Source organism: Protomyctophum bolini (genome assembly GCF_963924005.1).
Source record: "Protomyctophum bolini genome assembly, chromosome: 2".
Lineage (NCBI taxonomy): Eukaryota > Metazoa > Chordata > Actinopteri > Myctophiformes > Myctophidae > Protomyctophum > Protomyctophum bolini.
Window position 1 is genome coordinate 44,587,585 of NC_137863.1, and position 21,615 is coordinate 44,609,199.

At 39.6% G+C, this 21,615-nt stretch overlaps 2 protein-coding genes across 3 annotated transcripts; both read left to right on the forward strand.

Annotated features, from left to right (window-relative positions):
• The first annotated feature begins 489 nt into the window (after window positions 1-489).
• On the forward strand, window positions 490-5,236 carry LOC308330827 (monocarboxylate transporter 1-like). The gene is made up of 4 exons (XM_080785902.1): window positions 490-756; window positions 3,543-3,686; window positions 3,866-4,639; window positions 4,883-5,236. The coding sequence occupies exons 1-4, from the start codon at window positions 540-542 to the stop codon at window positions 5,116-5,118; spliced, it is 1,371 nt and encodes a 456-aa protein (XP_080642028.1). The 5' UTR covers window positions 490-539; the 3' UTR covers window positions 5,119-5,236.
• Window positions 5,237-10,200: 4,964 nt separating this feature from the next.
• Window positions 10,201-21,177, forward strand: sycp1 (synaptonemal complex protein 1). Of its 2 annotated transcripts, XM_080785772.1 has the most exons (36): window positions 10,201-10,265; window positions 10,405-10,492; window positions 10,621-10,664; window positions 11,096-11,260; window positions 11,539-11,606; window positions 11,725-11,798; window positions 11,894-11,952; window positions 12,041-12,107; window positions 12,476-12,549; window positions 12,641-12,749; window positions 13,139-13,233; window positions 13,313-13,497; window positions 13,846-13,913; window positions 13,997-14,058; window positions 14,145-14,261; window positions 14,441-14,545; window positions 14,819-14,922; window positions 15,025-15,142; window positions 15,261-15,331; window positions 15,451-15,532; window positions 16,414-16,476; window positions 16,565-16,627; window positions 16,713-16,775; window positions 16,893-17,009; window positions 17,096-17,206; window positions 17,509-17,619; window positions 17,910-18,002; window positions 18,079-18,153; window positions 18,247-18,333; window positions 18,462-18,569; window positions 18,737-18,817; window positions 19,515-19,589; window positions 19,713-19,772; window positions 20,100-20,204; window positions 20,318-20,377; window positions 20,586-21,177. In XM_080785772.1, the coding sequence occupies exons 2-36, from the start codon at window positions 10,471-10,473 to the stop codon at window positions 20,724-20,726; spliced, it is 3,102 nt and encodes a 1,033-aa protein (XP_080641898.1). In that variant the 5' UTR covers window positions 10,201-10,265; window positions 10,405-10,470; the 3' UTR covers window positions 20,727-21,177. The 2 variants fall into 2 exon arrangements, with proteins under 2 accessions (XP_080641898.1, XP_080641899.1); XM_080785773.1 differs by lacking the exon at window positions 17,096-17,206.
• Window positions 21,178-21,615: the final 438 nt, after the last annotated feature.

Below are 21,615 nucleotides of genomic sequence, written 5' to 3' on the forward strand. Positions count from 1 at the left end.
TAGCTGAGACCTACAGTATGCCCCATTTTCACCTGTTCTGTTTCAGTTGAGTGATTGTTCCGCAAGAGATGCATCTTCTTCTGTGTAAATGAACAAGCTTTATCTGACCAAAACTGCATATAGCTTCTGCTGAGCTCAATAAGTTTCAATATGGCATTGCTTCCGTAACGTAGAATGAAATACATTATTTACTGCACACCGCACAGATTCATTTCACTGATGTTTAATATAAGAAAGGATCGGTAAATTGCAATGGACTGAACACATTTTGGTTCAATTAAGCCACGTGTGGGGATTCTGGGGAAGAATAATGAATCTATTCAAACACTATGAGCCGTCACTCAGTTGATCATGGTACCGTAGGTCATTTTGATCGAGTTAATAATAAATAAAGTGTATCATTAACAACTCAAGATTTGGCATTTGCTGATTAATGATCATCTGTTTTTTTCCCCCCCACAACTGCTTGGATCTCTCCTTGTGAAACAGGCCTCCACATTTAGTGCAGAAAAGGGGGGTATTTTTTGGTGAACTGCAATATGGCGCCAGCCGTCGGGGGACCCGTGGGCTACACGCCTCCTGAGGGTGGCTGGGGTTGGATGGTGGTCGTCGGGGCCTTCATCTCCATCGGATTCTCCTATGCCTTTCCCAAGTCCATCACCGTCTTCTTCAAAGAGATCGAGGTCATCTTCGACTGCACCAGCAGCGAGGTGTCCTGGATATCATCCATCATGCTGGCGGTCATGTACGGGGGAGGTGAGCTGTGCCAGGGGCAAAGTGCAAATCAGGCAAAAAATGTGGCGGTTTGGCCATTCAAGAATGTACACCATTTAAGATCATTTAAATACTTTAAAGATTGAGTTATATCATTTCCGCTACTCATGCCCAAGAACAGTCCCATTAGCCTACAGCTCAGTCAAATCAGGCAACATGCTTTTGCTACAGGACTGGATCTGAGCTTTTTTTCCTAAAATAATTGACTGAGTTGTGTGTGGACAAATTAACAATTAACAATCTATGAAAGCTTGAGAGACCACTAATCCTTCCTTCTTAAGTACGGGATAACCCATCAGCAGAGCTTTATAAGTGTTCTTATTGTACAGTGAATAGAAAATATGCCACTATTTAATTTGTATAGTTAAAGGGATATTTCAGGTTTTTTTTAAAAAATATCGTCTACTCAGGCTTATGTGAGCACCCCAGACAGTTTTTAAGTTGCCTCGATTCAGATAAATATTTGATATTACTTTTAGCTGCCCTGCCCCCTTCCTATAAAAAAACCTCATTGTAACTTCAAACTTCAAAAGAAAAAAAAACCCTGCCCGTTGAAATAAATCAAACAAGGCACTCAATTTGTTTTACTTATAAAATACAATGTACAATACATGTACAAAATTGGTGTGTTTTGTAATTATAATCAAAGTCACTGTAACTAAAGTTTTCAAATAAATGTATTGGAGTGAGAAATACTATACAATTTGCCTCTGAGATGTAGTGGAGTAGAAGTAAAAGTATTGGAAATTGGAAATACTCAAGTAAATTACAAATACCTCAAAATTGTACAGTACTTCCACCATTGTATACTAATTGTAATGATCACCTATTCATTCCACACCATTCAAAACAGGAAGTTTAGCTATAAGCCCTCATTACCCTAGTAACTGCCATGTTACCTGTAAAGCCACCAGTGCTGCATATTGTAACTTGTTCAGTAACAATATTCCTTTAAAAAAAAAGTAACACTTAATTAACCTGACTGTTAACAGTTAAGCCCAATTTAGAAAATGATGGTAACATTGTTTTAACGATATAACAGAACAGATTTTTATTTCAAGCGACTGTGAAGGAGTATAAGCTGTGTTTGTGTTTTGGAAGTGTTGGAAGGACCTCTTTCTTGGTGCGTTTTCTCAGTGCTTTGCTCTTTTAATAGTGCATTGCGTGTTTGATTGGCACCAGACACAGTAGCGAGTGGTACATGATGAATGCAGGATTGTGTAGGCTTATCTCTGACCTTTGTTCAGTGCCACAACAGTGCCAGTGAGATTTGTACCAGTATGGCTATTCACTCCTCAGCAAAGGTTATGGACTACAATTAACTGTCTGTTTAGTTGCATAAATTAAAACAAGCCTTGCACGTTAGGGGTTTATTTAACTACAGCAGGGACAGATTAATTAACCCCCATGAGGGCCCCGGGACAGTATTTGTTTAGGGGTCCCCATTGCGAGCGTGCACACGAAAGTTTTGGGTTTTCCTTTTTTTTTTAAAACCTTTTTTACATAAATTTAGCACAATCAACAGTCAATGAAGGTCCCCATTTTCAGGGCCTCAAACCCAGTACCGCGCAGTCCAGTTTCCCTGAAGGGCCCCTGAGGACCACGGGCCACTGGGCCGCGGCCCCACCGACCCAATGGCTAATTTGGCCCTGAACTACAGTATGAAGCAATATTAAATGTATTCTATTTCAGTCAGCCTGTTGGAGCTTCTGCAGAGCACACCTCTTCTCTTCATGAGAGGTTCATTAAGCACCTGCTGTTCTGCTGGTACTTTTTTTTTAGTACTTTTACTCCTTCAACTTTTGATTCATTACACTCGTAATTTTCTACATTGGTTCTGTATCCGACCTTTTTATCCTGCGCAACTCTCCCTATGCGATGGAAGGAAAGAACTCATTGTTAGAACGGAGCCTGCCTGCTTTACAATCTAAAAAACCCTTTGTCTCGCTCTGTGATGGCAAATGAGTCTGGACAACCTCTAAACAAAAACTGCCAGACTCTGTTTAAGTTCATTGTGCAGTGCAGGGATTTGACAGCCTGACTGAAATATCTTTTACATAAATCCTGATTCTCATCTCCACCCGAACATTATTATAACACACGCACACGCACACGCATGCACGCACGCGCACACACACACACACACACACACACACACACACACACACACACACACACACACACACACACACAGTGTTTTCAAGTGTCCTTTTCCGAATGTCTTAGAATTCAATTTAAGTATAGGGTCCTGTAACGGATTTGTTTTCCGGCAAAATGTGCCGGTATATTGATGCCATTACACTTTAGTTTTCTTGTTCTTGTTTTCTCTGACATGAGCGATCACATTAGTAATGGTTGGAAAGGACAGTTACTGCAGTGCAGCATTGACAGCAATGATTGCAGAAGTTGTATAAAATAAATGCACTACACGACAGCTGTAGCATTGATGCCCTCTGGTGGTCAAATGTAAACGTTTTCATTATTTACGGAGCGATTTGATTATATTGCCAATGTTTACGCCATCTCTCTCTCTCTCTCTCTCTGTGTGTGTGTGTGTGTGTGTGTGTGTGTGTGTGTGTGTGTGTGTGTGTGTGTGTGTGTGTGTGTGTGTGTGTGTGTGTGTGTGTGTGTGTGTGTGTGTGTGTGTGTGTGTGTGTGTGTGTGTGTGTGTGTGTGTGTGTGTGTGTGTGTGTGTGTGTGTGTGTGTGTGTGTGTGTGTGTGTGTGTGTGTGTGTGTGTGTGCGCGTGCGTGCGTGCGTGTGTTGTAGGTCCTATTAGTAGCATCCTGGTTAATAAATATGGGAGTCGCACTGTTATGATGTTGGGAGGATGCCTGTGTGGAATAGGCCTCGTTTCTGCCTCTTTCTGCAACTCTATTCAAGCCCTATACTTCTGTATCGGTGTAGTGGGAGGTATGTAATCTCGACTTTGATCATAATTGTCATACTTCTCATATAGTTCACCCATGGTTTATTGATCTCTGTCACCATCTAGTGCCCTATATTTTAGAATGTAACTATTTAACTATTATGTAGGCTATATAGGCCTATATAGTTAACTTTTCCATTGATCTCTTCTGTTTTGTCTATAGGTCTAGGACTGGCATTCAATCTTAACCCTGCCCTTACAATGATTGGAAAGTACTTCTACCACAAACGACCCATAGCTAATGGAATTGCCATGGCTGGAAGCCCCGTCTGTCTTTCCACGTTGGCTCCTTTAAACACCTGGTTCTTCGACAAGTTTGGTTGGAGGGGGAGCTTTCTCATCCTAGGGGGGATTCTTCTAAATTGCTGCGTCGCCGGTGCCCTCATGCGACCAATAGGACCAAAGCCTGCTCCGCCCGTCAAAACCACAGAGAAGAGGACCGCGTCTCAGGTCATGAACAGCTTCATTGACTTCAGTCTGTTCAAACACCGTGGCTTTTTGCTGTACATCCTGGGTAATTTCATCCTGTTCTTTGGCCTATTCGCACCCCTGGTGTTCCTTAGTAATTTTGCAAAGAATTTACACATCCCCAAAGAGAAGGCGGCTTTCCTACTGTCTGTGCTGGCTTTTGTTGACATGGTTGCCCGGCCCACCATGGGCATGGTTGCCAACACCAAGGGGGTACGCGCCAGAATCCAGTATTACTTCGCTGCCTCTATCCTGTTGAACGGCATCTGTCATGTGTTTGCTCCTCTATCAGTGACGTACACAGGCTTTGTCATCTACGCTATGTTCTTTGGCTTTGCCTTTGGCTGGGCAAGTGCAGTACTCTTTGAGACCTTGATGGATCTGGTGGGGGCGCAGCGCTTCTCCAGTGCCGTTGGACTAGTCACAATTGTGGAGTGCGTTCCCGTATTGCTGGGGCCTCCTTTACTCGGTGAGTATATTGTTAATGTGATTAAACAAATGTGTTTTAATTCAAGAACATGGTTGTTTAATAATGTAAATCTATCTATCTATCTACCTATCTATCTATCTATCTATCTATCTATCTATCTATCTATCTATCTATCTATCTATCTATCTATCTATCTATCTATCTATCTATCTATCATTATTTGTAACATGACTGACAATGATACAAATCATAGTAATAGCCTATCTCTTTTGATCTCCACAGGGAAGTTCAAGGACGTCTATGATAATTACACCTACACCTACCAGGGCTGTGGAATCATCCTCATCGTTGCCAGTGTGTTCCTGTTTGCGGGAATGGGACTCAACTATCGGCTTCTGGACAAAGAGAGAAAAGAGGAGGAGAGGATGGCCAAGGTGAAAGGCAGAGGAGAGGGGTCGGCTAAGGGCCGTGCTACCAGAGAGGTGGCTGAGGTTAAGGCTGCAGAAGACACAGTCTAACTGAGTGCTATACTGTATATAGGCTACTGTTGCCAATGAGACGTGAGCGTTGCTGTCTGGAGGAAACCACATAACTCAATTATTATTATTTATTTGACACAACTCAGTGCTATTGAACACTCTTTACTCTTTACTCGCCCCTTTACCAACTCGCCTCGGGCATACAACCGGCGCCGGCGGAACTGCACGACCTGGTATTCCTAAAGTAACCTAAAGTAAATGATGCTTAAACGGTTAAACCTAACCTCATTCCTAACCTTAACCTCAGTAAAACTATGCCTAAACCTAACCGTATTCCTAAACTTAACCCCAGTCTTAACCCCAGTCTATGTCTAACCCTAAACCGTGAGGTCGGTGGAAAAAAGCGGGAGCGAGATGAGAATAGGAGTGACCGCACCTGTCGAGAGTCATTCATAGTCTGATTTATCGGTGGCAAGGTGACCACCGCAACTACAACATGATGTCACAGGGCCGCGGTGAAGAGCAAACCACCGCTCTCCCCAGCCCTTCTCTCTGTTTTTACTCACCACCGCTCCACGTTATTACAGCTGCGGTGGTCACCTCACCACCGAAAACCCAGACTATATGAATAGGCCTTTACCCTGTGTGTTGGTTAAAAAAATATTGAACCGGACCCTCAAATTGTCTGCTAATACAGCCACCACCTCTCCCCCTATCATGCAACTTGAAGACAATATATAAAGTCACAATACCAACTTTGATGAGGCAGTATTGTTGTTGTTTTCTTCATTTCCTGAAAAAAACCCACACATTTTCAGAAAAAATACATTTTGGAGTTAGGTGGTTTCTTCCTGACAGCAGAGATGATAGGCCTGACCGCCTGACCCTATATGAATTGATGCTTGTCTCCAGCAGTATCCAGCTAATAATTGCAATGCATATTTTATGCTATAGGCCTATGGCCTACTGTTTGATGCTTTAGTATCAGATGCTCTGCAACATAATTGATGTAGCCTACTTCAAACAATTGCAGTCTATGACCTTTTTTTTTTAAAGTTAATGCATTTGTGAAAGCACTTGATCACAGTATTTGCACCACTTCCCCGCCCCCTAACCCCTCGGGACACTTTTGTAAAAAGTAAAAAAATAAAAGTATTTGAAAGGACCATGTGGCACTAAGAACTTCCTGAATGTTATTTTTGTTTGTTTGTATATCCTATTAATATAATCGTGCTGGGCATTGAATTATCAAGATGTATCAAGTTCTGCAGGCCTATATTGTTTCAACAACAACTATGGTACAACAAATTATTTAACATGTGTGACCAAATGGACACTGATAGTCCCACCTCTCACACATGTGAGCTGAGCACTGAAGTTAATAGTAGGCTACACAGTGTATGTTTTTTGTATCGTGTGTGTGTGTGTGTGTGTGTGTGTGTGTGTGTGTGTGTGTGTGCCACTGTGCCTTAGTCACTCAAGACTAAGGCGAATGGTAAATTGGACATTAAAGCCGCTGGATTCGGTGTGCGGTCCGACTGGATGGATCTTAATGATCTATGCCAGCGATCAGGATTACAGTTAAAGTGGGTGGCGCCTGATACAACAACTGCTGCGCTCAACAACAGCATCATCATAGATCCGCGTGTCTGTGCATGTGCGACCTACGAGCAGGACGGTGCGCACCACGAACTGTCAATCAAATCCGCGACCGCAAGAGCCACCATTCTATATGAAGCGATCAGAAAGTGCACAACACTGGACCAGTCTGAGGCTGCAGGGAAAACTGGCTCTTCTTCCCTTTGCAAACCACTCATTATCACACTCTATACTGTCAAATAACACCATAGGTGACTGGTGAGGACATTCTTATTTTCACTATTAAAGCCCAAAGTTCAACTTGGGCTTGGCAACCTGGTACCCATCAGCACACGACCCACACTGCATCCTACATCCAGTACCACATGACAAAGAAACAGTCGCACACATCTTAAATGGTTGCAGCCATTATAGGCTAAAGGACTGGCTACATTGCCAGACATGACCGTCTGGTGGACCTGGTCTCAGACAAGACCAGAGGAGTACAGGACAGGACAACAAGAATGTATAAACACAGCACTGTAAAAATAGACTGGTTTGATCACAATGACACGCATGTCAATTCACTACAAAATATTCCAAATACCCCAGATATTGTGTTCATCAATGAAATTAGAAAAACTGTCACTATATTTGAAATAGGCTGCCCATTTAATTTGTATATGGACACTTGTTTTACATCCAAACTTATGAAATATCAGCTTCTGGTGGAACGTATTATGGCCCTCATGGGATAGGCTATAACTGTCAACTTTATTGTCCTTGTATTTGGAAGTCTGCAATTGGGTGGATTGCCAAAAACAAATGCAAAAAAGCTGGCTAAATACTGTTCTGTCTCAGCTACTATGGGTCTATAGTAGTGTCAAGTAATAGTATGTCAACAATGTGCTATATATATATATATTTTTTTTCTTCTTTTCCCTCTGTGTGTTAAGCATGTGCAGCAGCTATATCTGGTTGGACCATAGGCCTATAATGTAACCTAATTCTGAGTGTTTGGGTCTATTGTATTACGCCTCTTGTGCAGATCCAAATAAAACAATTCAAATGTGTGTGTGTGTGTGTGTGTGTGTGTGTGTGTGTGTGTGTGTGCGTGTGTATTGTGTGTGTGTGTGTGTGTGTGTGTGTGTGTGTGTGTATATTGCTGAAAATAAATGTCAGTGTTTCAAAATTATTAAGAATTTAAAAAAAATCTACAAGCTATCTAAGCGTTGCGGCGCGATGCACTGGTATCTTGTAAACATGTTGTTTTTGGCACGCGACACTCGTGTCGCATTTTAAAATCAACTTCTCGCGATTCGCCACGTTAATCAGCTCGGTCTGCCTGCGCGAGCGAGCTGAGCTGCACCTCAAAGACCTGTTGAGACCTTATACTCTAAGGTTGAGACCTGTTTGAGGTAAAAACCGTCAAACTACAATTCATAATTATCCCTAACTTTAATTTAGCGTTTGTTTTGAAGTTCTATTCCATTCAAGGTTATATAATGTCCATTCCAAGTTGTTGATTTGGCGTAAAGGTTAGCTATTTCGTCGTTGTTTTGTAATGTCAGTAAATATCATGGTCATGATCATCGTTATGTTTAACTAGCTGCATGCGGGTTAACACAACACAACAGCTGTCAGTCGTGTAAATAGCATAAACGTTTAGATTAATGCGAATATTTCGGTGTCATTTAACCAGAAAGCCTTACAATTTGTATTTAGTGTTAGTTTAACAGATAGAGTGTAAGTATAAACGTTTAATTCATGTACGTCACACGACGGACACCGCCGTAGCTAGCTAGCAGCTGCTAACTACGCAGTACTAAATGAATACCAAAACTGTACAACGTCGTACGATGGTGTCGCGAATAGCAGACTCTAACAAAGCTCGTTGTTGTGAACTCGTTTCTTGTGTATTGCTATTGCCATGTTGTTGTGTGTACTGTTTGTCATGTATGTTGTTCAGGATGGAGAAGGACAGGGCATTCAGCTTCACTCTGTTGGTGCCTCCCAGGGGGAGCTCAGGACACGCAGTTAAACCTCAGGAACCGGGTGTAAAAACGAGTTTTGCTTTTTCGGTTGGTACCTTATTTACAGTTTGTTAATGAACACAGTGTTTCAGTTCACAACGAAGAACACATTAAATTGTTTCAGCAATTGGTCACCAACTCCATTTAGGTGGGGACCACCTGAACCAAATGGACCCTTACAGATCAATTATAGTCTGTGTACACTCAGAGTTAAAGACCCCCAACATTTGGACTGCTGGTGGTCCTATAGGCCCTATAGACCACACTCTTTGTCCCACATCTGGTTAGTTGGGATCTGGTCACCCTAGGACCTAGGGTGACCAGATCCCAACTAACCAGATGTGGGACAAAGAGTGTGTTTGTGTGGGACAATGTGGGACACATGCAGGGTTGTGTCGTGCGCGTGAATAATGTGTATACGAAAACAAAAATAATAACATTTCTATTCCTCAATTAGACATTTCTATTCTGCCCCTCACATAGCATTAGCATATCTATGCTTTGCCATCTGGTTGATTCAGTAGCACGTAATAGGACTATGATGATAATAACTATAATAGAACTACTATGCAAATAAAATAAACTTAACAGAAAGGCATTTAAATGAACTATTATTGGACAAACAGGACAATAGACCAACCAACCAACCAATACAACTGGACAATTCACCAACCAACCAACCAACCAATAACCTCGCCTCACCAGGCTTTCCACCACCTCGGAGGAAAGCCTGGTCTCTGTTTCAAAAGTCTGTATGATCCTGTCGAGAGCGGATGATATCGTTACGTCATGTTGTAGTATTGTTTTGTAGTCGACAGACAGGAACAACAGGCGGCGTCAACTTCCTTTTCCCTCTCAATAAAAGCTCTCATAGCCTGTAGCTTTTATTGAGAGGGAAAAGGAAGTTGCCACCGCCTGTTGTTCCTGTCTGCCGACTACAAAACAATACTACAACATGACGTAACGATATCCGGTCCCGCCCGGATCATATACCGAAATGAAATGGTGCCCAGGCTAACCAACCAAGGGGCTTTGATTTGATTGTGAAGGCATGAATAACCAATAATGAACCAAGAAATATGGTCACCCTAGGTGGTCCCTGGACCATGACGTTGAGATACAGGGGTTTAATACATCCCTATATCAATAATATCACACTGAACTGTACTGTCAATGAGTGTAACAGCAACGTTGGCCAAACCAGTTACTTGAGTAGGAACATATGAGTTAGTGGTAAGGCTCATACATAGTCTGGATTTTCGGTGGTTAGGTGACCACCGAACTACAACATGACGTCACGAGCCGCGGTGAAGAGCAAACCACCACCACCGCTCCAGCCCTTCTCTCTGTTTTTACTCACCACCGCTCAACGTTATTTCAGCTCCGGTGGTCAGCTCACCACCGGAGCGGTGGTCACCTCACCACCGAAAATCCAGACTATGAATAGGCCTTTAGTCTAAGTATGAAGGTAAATCATTAATACCAAAATGATATGTTTTCCCCTAGAGCTACAATAGATGTAAACCCCAGGAACCTGTGGAAAACCGTGGAGGGTTCAAGCAAACATTGCAGCAGGCATGTTCTCCTGAAGGGTTTAATACATCCATATATAAATTATATAATAGGCTACATACTGTAAATTAGTGTAACAGCAAGGTTACCAGAGTAGGAGTAATGAAGGTAAATCATTAATGCTAATATGTTTTCCCACTAGAGTTACAGTAAATGTATTGAGAAAGAGCTTGCTCCTTCCCAGAGTCTGCTACTCCCCAATACAAGCATGGCTTTACCTATCAGAACAGGTAGCCTACTTTATATTTTATTTCGCACTGCACAGCAGTTAATCTCATATCTAGTATCTACCATAATAAAATACTACACAAAGTGCACATTTTAAAATTATCATTGTTTATTCCGTTTTCTTTAATAGATGTTCCCAAGATGAGAGTTGTTCCGGCTATGGAAAAAGAGGTGGTAAGAAATGTGAAACAGAGGGTGCCCGGGTCGCGCAGTGGTAGAGTCGCTGCCCAGTGCCAACCACCACGGAGGTTGTGGATTCAAATCCACCGTGGTGCAACCAGCTTGTCAGGCTTATATGCAAACAGTGAAGCTGGGTGATATTGGTCATTGCATGTACTTCTACGTGCTGGTGCGGCACCTGTCAGTGGGGAGTGTTGGGCGGGAGTAGTAGGACGAAGGCTCTACGTCCTCCCGGCCCGGCCCCTCACTGGCAGGTGAGTCAGCAGGATATAACCGTAGTGACAACACAGAAATGTGTATGGGAAGGAATCAATTGGCATAATGACTAAATTGGGGAGAAAAAGGGGTAAAAAAAATAACTGGCTGCTCTGAAACTGTATCCCACAATTTGTTTGTTCATAATCCTAATTGTGAATATCCCCCAGGATAATTGCAACCCTGCACAGCTGTATTCCAAGTTATTTGAAGAAGTTGAGAAAATAAAGTCTTGGAAAGTCAACGTTGATGCTGAAACTGTGCAAAAAGAGAGGAAACTGCAAGAAAACAAAAGAACGATTGAAAACCAGCGAAAAGCTATTCATGAATTGCAGGTCTGTATATTAAATAATATTAAATGCCTTTTATTATTTTTAATATATCAATGAATAATTAAGGAAAAATCATCTGTTTTAGTTAAAGAGATATTTAATTAAAAAAGAAACTACTCAGGATTTTGTGAACACCCCATACTGAATATAGCAACTTATAAACTGTCTGGGGTGTTCACATAAGCCTGAGTAGACGCTAATATGACCAAAACCTTTTTTTGAAAATGAAATCAACTGAATTACTACTACTAGTACTATGTTGCTCTTTCTGAAATGTACAGTTTGGAAGTGAGAGTCTCAGCATAAAGTTGGAGGAACAGATCAACGAAAACGAGGATTTGAGGAACAAGTATATTTTCGTTTTTTCTTTTGTTTTTTAAGTTTAACTGTTTTGACCCAGTTCAAGCTCATTCAACTGTAACATTGAACTTTAAATACATGGTTTATGGTGTGGATTTTCTATGCAGGAATAATGTTACACGAAACTTGTGTAATATACTGAAGGATACCTTTGAACATTCGGCTGACAACATACATTTATGTAAGTAAAATATATCAAGTTTATATCCTAAGCAACTGATTCTTCTTCTTTTAAAATAATCCACATTGACATTTTACATTTCCTTGCTATTTTAGTTGAATCTGAAAGAGAGGAAACCCACAATCTCTTACTTCAAAATAACGATAATATTCAGGTAAACATTTCTAGGATATTGAAACCTAACATAAGTGACCGCAAATACAATGGATGATTTTGGTGTAATAATAAAAATGTTCCAACAGAGAATGATTGCTGCATTTGAGGACCTTCGTGTTCAAGCAGAGGCTGATCAACATCAAATGCAGAAAGGTACTAGTATTTAGTGAATGCTTTGCAGGCTTTCCCTCACTATGAAATCCATATTAATTGAAATAATTATAAATGGGTCCATTGAAATTGTATTGATAGTGTCATGTTAAGGGAAATTATGTGTAGTAAATTAGATAGACTAAAATTAGCTGAAGACAAATTTATTTTTGTTTTATGGCACACTGCACATTTATTCTACCTATGAGGGCGGATTCCTCCAATGCATTTCAATGGGCTATGGAGCGGTTTGCTGCCCAAAAATAAAAATAAAACATCCCTGTTGAAATGCATTGGCAGAATCCGCCCTCATAAGTAGAATAAAAGTGCGGTGTGACCCTGCCCTTACCAATTATTTTGGCATTTTTCAGTTAAAGAGACTCTACTGCAAGTTGAAGGCCTGAAGGATACATTTGAGCAAGAATATAACATGAAACATGAAGAGGTTAGTAAAAAGAAGGAAATAAATATCATTATAACTGAGTAATGACCAGCGGATAATGAGACTAGTTAAATGATGCGGAGTGTATTCACAGGCTGCAGTACTTCAAATTAAGTTGAAGGATAAGGAAACTGAACTCCAACAAGTTTCTGGTAAACTTCATGACACCAAGGAGAGTTGCAAACAACTGCAAGAGTCATCAAGTAAGATATTTCAAGATAATGAGCTGCTATTAACCCTTAAATCCTATTTATTTACTACTCCCCCAGGGCTTGTCCCTGCCTTTGTTTCATTTTTTATACTCTATTGAAAATTGCAATGCTTTATGAGCTTGTAGATTGGCTCTTTTTGCAGAATGTTTGCCCATTTTTGCCAAACGTTCACCTGGCATGACCAAAATAGAGTTTCTAGAGTTCAAGTGGTTAAATAAAAATGCAATAGTATCATGAAATAAATGGTGGCCAGTGGCCACTAGAGAGTGCTATAATACTATACTGAGTATATTGTATTTCAGTTGTCTACTGCAAACTACTAAAACATAGGAAGATATGATGGATCATATATTAAATATTATTTTCTAACCACCTTACAGACCAACACTATGAACTTCTGCAATGCTCTAAAGAGGAACATGACTCGCTTCTTCTAAAGCTAAAACATGCAGAACAGCGTGTTAAAGAAACAGAGGTAAGTCATGTTATGTCTTTAGCATTAATTACAAATAAGTTGTATGGTACACTGTAATAACGTTGGTCTGTCTCAAAAGGAAAATCAGATTGCTATTACCAGAGCACTGGAACAGAACAAAGAGGAATCTGCTGATCTTATTTTCAAAAAAGCCTCAAGCTTGATGGAACTCAACAAAGTCAAAGATCAACTAGAAGATAAGCTGACTGAGATTCAAGCCACAGCTCAGGAATTGCAAAAATCACTAACACTTGAAAAAGAAAGGTATGATTGTTGTTCGGTTCTTTTGGGTTTTGGTTTAAAAACAAGTAGTTTATGGAGATAAAAAAGCTCATTTATAAATAATGGGAACTGTGGAGTGTTAAAAATATGTTTACTTCATAATTGTCCTATTTAATAATTTAATAACTCTAATTCTTGCTTTACATTATGCGATACGTGTGTCAGTATAATGGTCATGATTATGTTTACGCATGCGCGACTGTGCGACCGCGACCATATGAATGGTTGCTCAGAGCGTAACTTCACAGGCGTTTGTCAATGTACGTTACGCTCGCGTAAACAAGGATTAACAGTGTTGACTAATTACATATATTTCTTTGTTATTTCAAGGGCCATGGAGCTCGAAGTTCAACTCGCAACAATCAACAAGGAGCTAGAAAACAAAACTATAGCTCTGGGTAAGCCACATTTAGTGAAACGTGGATATTTTCCATTTATCTTCTCTGCCTATCAAATTGAAATTATTGTAACTTTTTCCTAGACAAAATCCTGGTGCAATGTGAACAGAAAAACGGGGAGATCAAGATCGTTGAGGATGAAATGGTAAAGATTTGCTAGTGTGTTTAGCTCCTACAACATTTCCCATAATATGCGTTAGTTGGCTGAAGACTAAATTTAATTGCTTTTAGATCATAAAAACAAAATCCATTGCATCTCTGATGGAGAAGATTGAAGTTCTTGAGATCAGAACAGAAGAACTCAAAGCTGAGCTTTCAAGGAAAAATGAAGAAGCCCAGTTTAACCAGGTAATGCAAATGCATACATCATCTCAGAATCATAATTATTATAAGTATTATAAATGATGAATACATTACTAACCTCATTGTCATAATAATAATTATTATTATTAGTAGTACTATTTAAGTTTGGTTAATGTTGTCATTCAATACTAGTAATTGATTAATGTATTTTTCTTGCCACACAGAATGAAGTTGTAGTGTTGTCTGCTGAGAAGAATCAGCTGGAGAAGGCTTGTGAGGAGCTGGAAAATGCACGCAGTGATTTAAAGGAGAAAACTAACATGACTGAGGTTTGATTTGTCCTCATTTTACAAATTCCCTCCATACTTGAAATTTCTCAGACATGTGAATCATAGATCAATTATGCAAGATCAATCCTATTTAAAAGTTTGAAAATGCAGAATTTTAGCCAATCCATGCATATAGTGCTGGATTTATTTTAGAGACGTTCTTTCTATGATTGCTGCGAATTAAATATGGCCGTTCCATTCTTAAAAAAAAATAAGAAATAACATTACCTAGATCTATAAGCATGTTCTTGGTATGTTGTTTCCTACTTACAGATAGAACTACAGAAAATGGATGGCAGGTTATCTGTTGAACTGGAGAGAAATGAAGCCACCATGCTTCAGATGAAACAACTGAAGAGTGACATAATGCTACATGAGTAAGTGCAGTATATGCTGTACAGTGTACATAGTCTCACGTTGGATAATACATTCCATTGTAATATGTTCATTGAATATTTCTTTAATGTCTTGTTCTCCAGGGCAAAGTATGAAGAACTCCTATCAGGATTCAATGAACTGCAGCTTGAGAGGGATACCATTCAGGAGCAAGTTGAGAATGGATCATCTGAAGTAAAGACTCTTGAGGCTAAGCTGAAAGTGTGTAAACAAGTTCAATATGCCTGTGTATCATCACATACTGTCTGTTGTTCTTAATTAATTTGTTTTGACAAAATGTCAATTTAATAACAAAATATAAACTGATTTAACCAATCAGATGAGTGAGGAAAAGGGTATGAACCTCACAATGGAAATGAAAAGGCTGGAAGAGGAGAACCACTGTTTACGGTTAGTTTGTAAGCTTGCTGCTTGACCCATACATTTAATTAACTAGCATTATGTATCCTGTCTAATTATGTATTGAGACATTGAATGCTGTTGTAATTTTAAGTTGTTTCATTCAATAGAGAGGATGTCATCTCACTGAACACCAGAATTGAGGAACAGTGTCAAGAAACGGACAACTTGCAAAGGAACACCAAAGAAAATGTAAGAATAATTGTCAATTGTCCTTAAACAAATGCATTGGTGCTGCCAGGCATATTTCAACTTAAAAAAGCTGATCTACAAGCTCACAATGCGTCAAGCTTGTACTGTAGATCGGCTATTTTCACTATTCCCATATTTACATATTAAAAGTGGTTAAAGCAGCACAATGTAGTTTGGGGTATCAGTGGCCTCTTTGGACACAAATAACACGTCTTTGACTTCATTACCAAAGAGTCTGCAAGCATGTCCGGCAAGGACGCACTGTGATTGGCCAGTCTTATATTTGACTGGCAGTTCTGCCCATAGACATAGAAAGGTCGACGCTTCTTCCGGCTCTGGGGCGAATGCTCTCAAGTAAGGGCAAGCTTCCACGTTGGTGCCAAGGAATGTAATGAAAGGAAGGGACGTGAGTCCGCCCTGTGTTCGATACATGTTGCTCCAATGAATTGCAGCGGTGAATGAGACGTCTACCTTTCTATGTCTATGGTTCTGCCTTGTTGCTGTGGCAAATGCCAGGATGAAACTCATTGTCTCCCCTATACATACTGTAGTAATACAGTCAAACCCATAGCAGGGTGTTCCCATGGAGAATCAATGGAAACCGTATATGATGTCTCATAAGTTAGCTAACTTCAGTGCCAAAATCCAAAAGTCAGGCTTCTCGTGTTTAGCAGGGAAAGACTCAATCAATTATCTCGGGAAACTGACCTTGTGACTTAATAATAACTACATTTGGAAACACGGGTTTTTCCAACAGTTTTGAATATAGGAGGTTTCCACCCGACAGTGACGATATGATTATTACTATCTTAGGAAACACAAAATTCCATGGAAGGTCTGTCAGTATTGGTGATATCTTTTCAATTTTGTCTCATTTCTAGTGTGAAGATTTGCTAAAGCAAATCACAAAAAAGGAAAAGCAGATCAAAGCAGTTGAGTCAAAGGTAAGAACATTTGGAGTAATACTGTATTATACTGTATTATTAGTATTGAACTGTTATGCAGGAATAATCTAAATACTTTCACTTTTAGCTTTCCATTGTCAAGAGCAAATTTGAGGCGAAATCCACAGAATTTGAAGAATGCCACAAAGAGGTTTGTAGTGGATATGAAAATACATAGGCCTACAGATACTTAATTGTTAGTTACTTTATTCAAAGGTAAATTTGTTTGTTTTCAGAATAAAATGCTTAAGAAGCAAGTGGCAAAAGAGATTTCGAAATCCAGCCACCTTGAAGATGAGGTGCGTTATGAGTACTGTCACTGTTGCCCTTCCTTTATGCTAGTACATAAATTGCTGAACCCTCCTCTCTTTCTTCCCACAATGTAATGTAAATGTGGGCTTTCCTTTTAATTATAGATCAACAATCTCAATGAAAAGACCTGTAATCTTAAAAGCCTGAATGAGGAAGAACAACAAAAATTGGTTGAAGAGCTCTCATCCAAATCATCCTTTGCAGAGGAGCTTCAGAACGAGGTTGTTCTTGAAATGTAGTTTTATGGTTTTCATTGATTTTCTATTTTATAGAAAAAGATAAATCATACATAATTCTCCTTGTGTAGGTTCAAAACCTCAGACTTGCAGCCACAGAAGCCATTAAGAATAAGGAGGACACTGAACTCAAGTGTCAGAGCAAGATAGCTGATATGGTTGCACTGATGGAAAAACACAAGGTGCGGTCAAGTTTATTTGAGTCTATCAGTATTGTCCATCTGAACTGTGTTTTGTGTAGCTTTGCTGTCAATTCATCAAACAATACTTTATGAGTAGGGATGTCCCAATCAAGTTATTTTTGCTTTTGCTCCCGATCCGATTCTGATCATTTAATTTTGAGTATCTGCCAAGTGCCAATACTGATTCTTCCGATCAGATATTTATATTTTTGCCTCCTATATACAGGTTTAAATGTGTTAATGTTTCATTGATTTTCTATTTTATAGAAAAAGAGAAATCATACATAATTCTCCTTGTGTAGGTGCAAAACCTCAGACTTGCAGCCACAGAAGCCATTAAGAATAAGGAGGACATTGAACTCAAGTGTCAGAACAAGATAGCTGATATGGTTGCACTGATGGAAAAACACAAGGTGCGGTCAAGTTTATTTCAGTCTCAGTATTGTCCATCGATATATATTAGTGCCCCTCACTTCACACGGGTGTGATTTTTATATAAATATAAAAATACATTACATTTCATTACATACATTTCATATGATATTGATATAATATTGATACTACGGATGTCCCAATCACGTTTCTTTGCTCCCGATCCGATTCTGATAATTTGAAAATTACATGATTGGCCCCAATTTCCAATCACGTCGTATCGAGATAACCCTACTGTATGTATGAGTACAAAATTGTGTTTTGTTATTAGAGTCAGTATGACCGAATGGTTGAAGAGAAGGATGCAGAGCTTCAGGAAAAGAAGAGAAAGGAGATGGAGAGTGTTGCCAGTAGGACATCACTGGTATGACAATGAAAAATAGATTAACCACGAGTCATCATACCAACGCTGTATATCAACACTGTTCTTTATTGTTTAGGAGTTGGAGCTTTCACATGTTACTACCGAAAATGATTGTCTGAATACACAGCTGAAGAAAGAGATGGCAGAGAAGGTCATTTTGGTTATTAGTCTACCTATATGAGTGCAATATATTTGTTAAATCTTTCCAATTCAATAAGTGACACATTTTTCCAATGAACTTTAGGAAGAACTGCAAAATCAGTTGAATAAACTCGAGAAAGAAATTTCATCACTGAAAATAAGTGAACAATCGACTGCAAAGTCCAATCAGGTACACATACTGTAATATGATCCCAGCAAATAAAACACTGCTAACATTCTAATATCTACTGAAAATTACCCACTCATCAAGTGTTACATGATAACGTTAGTTGCTTAAACAAAGCATGATGTTCACAGACTCCTCAGGAACCTGTTATAAAGAGACATTCGTTTGACTCATTAAAGACAAGGAAAACTCCTTCCCAGAGAAAAGGCCAAATAAATGCTGCAACTCCAAAGATGAATGTAAGTTTGCTCTGTCCTGTTGAAGACATGTTTTTTTTGTAGATGGATTCAGAAAATGGTGTCATTTCTCCTTAGTGAATACTTTAACGGTTCAACAATTTAACAGTTGAGTACTGGTAACTTGTTTGACTAGTAGTTTAACTTGCATTTATGGCTTTATGTTAAAGAATTCTGAGGTGAACATTGTCAGAACCCCACTTGAGCACCACACTAACTGGGTTGGAAGTGGAACTGCATCAAAGGTCAAGGTAAGAACAAATACATTTGTTTTTTGAGGATAGACATCACCAGCTCACTGGCCTTGTGGTTAGAATGTCCACCCTGAGACAGGGTGGTCGGGGGTTCTATTCCCTGCTGGGTCATACCAAAGACTGACAAATGGGACCCAGTGCCTCCCTGCTTGGCACTGAGCATCAAGGGTAGGATTGGGGGTAAGTCCCTGCAACACATACTAGCATCATGTCCAGGGGTTGTACTTCAAGCTGCCTCACGCTACAGAAACAGGAGATAGCCTCCTGCCTCATGGCTCGGCAAGGCTTACTTACTTTATAGACATCAATAATTTGTTGATGTTCCCCAAATTAATATATAAACTCACAAAGCATACAGTCATTTGAGGCTGTTATCAGTGCCATATTATCTAGTGTGTCTGTGAAATACAAATATCCAGCAACCAGGAGGTCATTTAGCCATTTTAGAATCCATCAGTGCCTTGCAATATCTCCCTTTGTTTCACATGCAAATACATGTGTGGCCCAATAATAGCTCATATAATAATAGGCTAAGTGGAAGCTCCAATAGATCAGTCATTATGTGTTGCTCTACACCGTTTCATTCGCAAAATGGATAGTTTGTGACTGTAGCACACATAAAACCTTTGTTTATAGTCTAAATAATTGATTTAATTTAAATTTAATTGACTCACATTGTACATCTGTGTCTAAGGAAAGTGACAGAGAAGCCACCAAGACCCCTTCTCAGGGCACCACAATAAAGGATGGACATACACTAAAGAACATGGTATATATTATTTCAATTTGTGTGATATCTTGCACCAGTCCACCATCTAAAGCCGCATAACATGATTGATAATACTGTAGCTCAATTTAACCTTGTCTGCCTCCTATGTCAAATGAACTTCAGAATATCCAAACACCCTCTTGGAGCACCACTAGCAAGAGTGGTACAACACCAAAAATCAAGGTAGAATCTGAATAATTCAACAATTCACAATTTACAGATTTTAGACAGAAAATGTTAACTCAGTGTGGAGCATGTTTAACCTGACTCTGCCAGCTGGGGGCGGTATTGGGTAACCATGTTCCCAATAAGCTGTGAAACAAATTTGTGTAGCAAGCTTCTTGGATCTGGCAGCGTCAGGTTAGAGCATGTTCAAAGCTTGTGAACATAGTTTTTAGGAGGTTTCTGTGTCATTGGAGCAAGTGGGTGAATGCTCAGATTGACCTACCATTGAAGGTGATGTCCTGTTTTCCTAAGAGGTATTTACAGTGTCTTTGAATTCCTTTGCAGTCCTACAGAATAAGAACACCCCCATCAGCTGAGAAATCTGCACCATGGAAGATGAACATCCTGGAGCTTGACTCCAAGTCTGACAGCTCTGATCGTGATACCCTGGTAAAGAGTAATGATTCTATGACTTCAGCTGTATTTCTTTAGGTTCCTTCAGATGGATTTCTGTGCCCTTTTTTATTTGTGTTTTTAAGATTGCTTGTTCCTCTCCATGCTAGATTTTTGCACCTGAGCCAAGAGTATCTGCTCCACAGTGCAAACAAGACTTCTTCAAGAAGGTAGTGTAATTGTGTGTGTGTGTGTGTGTGTGTGTGTGTGTGTGTGTCTCTCTCTCTCTCTCTCTCTCTCTCTCTCTCTCTCTATATATATATATATATATATATATATATATATATATATATATATATATATATATATATATATATATGCATGTGTTAACTTGTAACTCACAGCTGCTTATTGTGTTTGTGTTTTGTGTCAATTCAGAGCCCTGCCATTCATAAGTCACCAGGCAACTCCATGAAGCTGGCGGCAATGAAAAGGATGAGAGATGCAGGCTGGACTGGGGCAGTTGACCGAAAGAAGAAGAAGATGAAGAAGAAAGAAGAAGAAGGAATCTTTTCATAGGCATTCGTGTCATCTTTACAGAAGTTCTCGTGTTCCATAGAAACTCAGTTTATTTCTATACAATACAATAGTTCATACTGTATATGGTCTGAGATGATTTTAGACACTACATTATTAGCTACATGTTTTATGGAGTAATTAATTTACTGTTGCCTAGTTACTACCAATTTACCTTGTATTAGTTAATTTAAAATGTGTGCTGTTGCTGCATATGGTTGTATTCATTTTTCTTTACAGTTTGATATTTCTCATGGTTTCATATATTGGACACAATATTGTACACACTTTGTTCTCAGCCATTAATAACCTGTAAGGTTAAAAAGGTTAAATGACATGGTTCCATCTTTCCAAGACATTGCTGAATAGAGAAGACATATAGGCCTACATTGCTAATCCAAGTTGTAATGCTGAGGAGAATTGTCATGTTTGTTTCTGAATTCCACAAAATACATTAATATAATATAAGGAACTTACCTTGTGTGGCTGTACATTTTCTCAGAGGTGGATAAATGAGTGGTGTGCAATTGGTCAAAGTCTGATTCTGCAGTATTTACTGCTGTGGTCATTTCAGATGACTCGTGTTAAAGCGGTCCAATACTAGTCTGTGACTGGGTTTTGAGGCTGTGTACTTGATACCAATGCACTGGTGGTAAATGGGATGTTGCCTTCAGTATACTGTGGCAGAGAGTCATGGCAGTTTTGACGCCATTTGAGTTATCACAGTTGTGTCCATGAAGTTAGCTCTTGGATTTTGTATTGCGCTAGATCCATTCAAATTTCACATAGCTGCATGTGATATTCAACTTCCCGTTTCCCCGAGGACAGTGATGCCATTGCCATCATGAAGGAGGGGCCACAAGACAAAATGCTAGTGAAGCAAAGTAAATAA

Bases quoted from the DNA above. Each gene is read 5' to 3' on its own strand.
- sycp1 (XM_080785772.1), top strand. From the start codon at position 10,471: ATGGCTTTACCTATCAGAACAG. The intron at 16,477-16,564 runs GTAAGAACATTT...TTTCACTTTTAG, and splicing joins TCAAAGCAGTTGAGTCAAAG to CTTTCCATTGTCAAGAGCAA. The intron at 18,570-18,736 runs GTAAGTTTGCTC...TTTATGTTAAAG, and splicing joins CTGCAACTCCAAAGATGAAT to AATTCTGAGGTGAACATTGT.
- LOC308330827 (XM_080785902.1), top strand. From the start codon at position 540: ATGGCGCCAGCCGTCGGGGGACCCGTGGGCTACACGCCTCCTGAGGGT. The intron at 3,687-3,865 runs GTATGTAATCTC...TTTTGTCTATAG, and splicing joins CTGTATCGGTGTAGTGGGAG to GTCTAGGACTGGCATTCAAT. The intron at 4,640-4,882 runs GTGAGTATATTG...TGATCTCCACAG, and splicing joins GCTGGGGCCTCCTTTACTCG to GGAAGTTCAAGGACGTCTAT.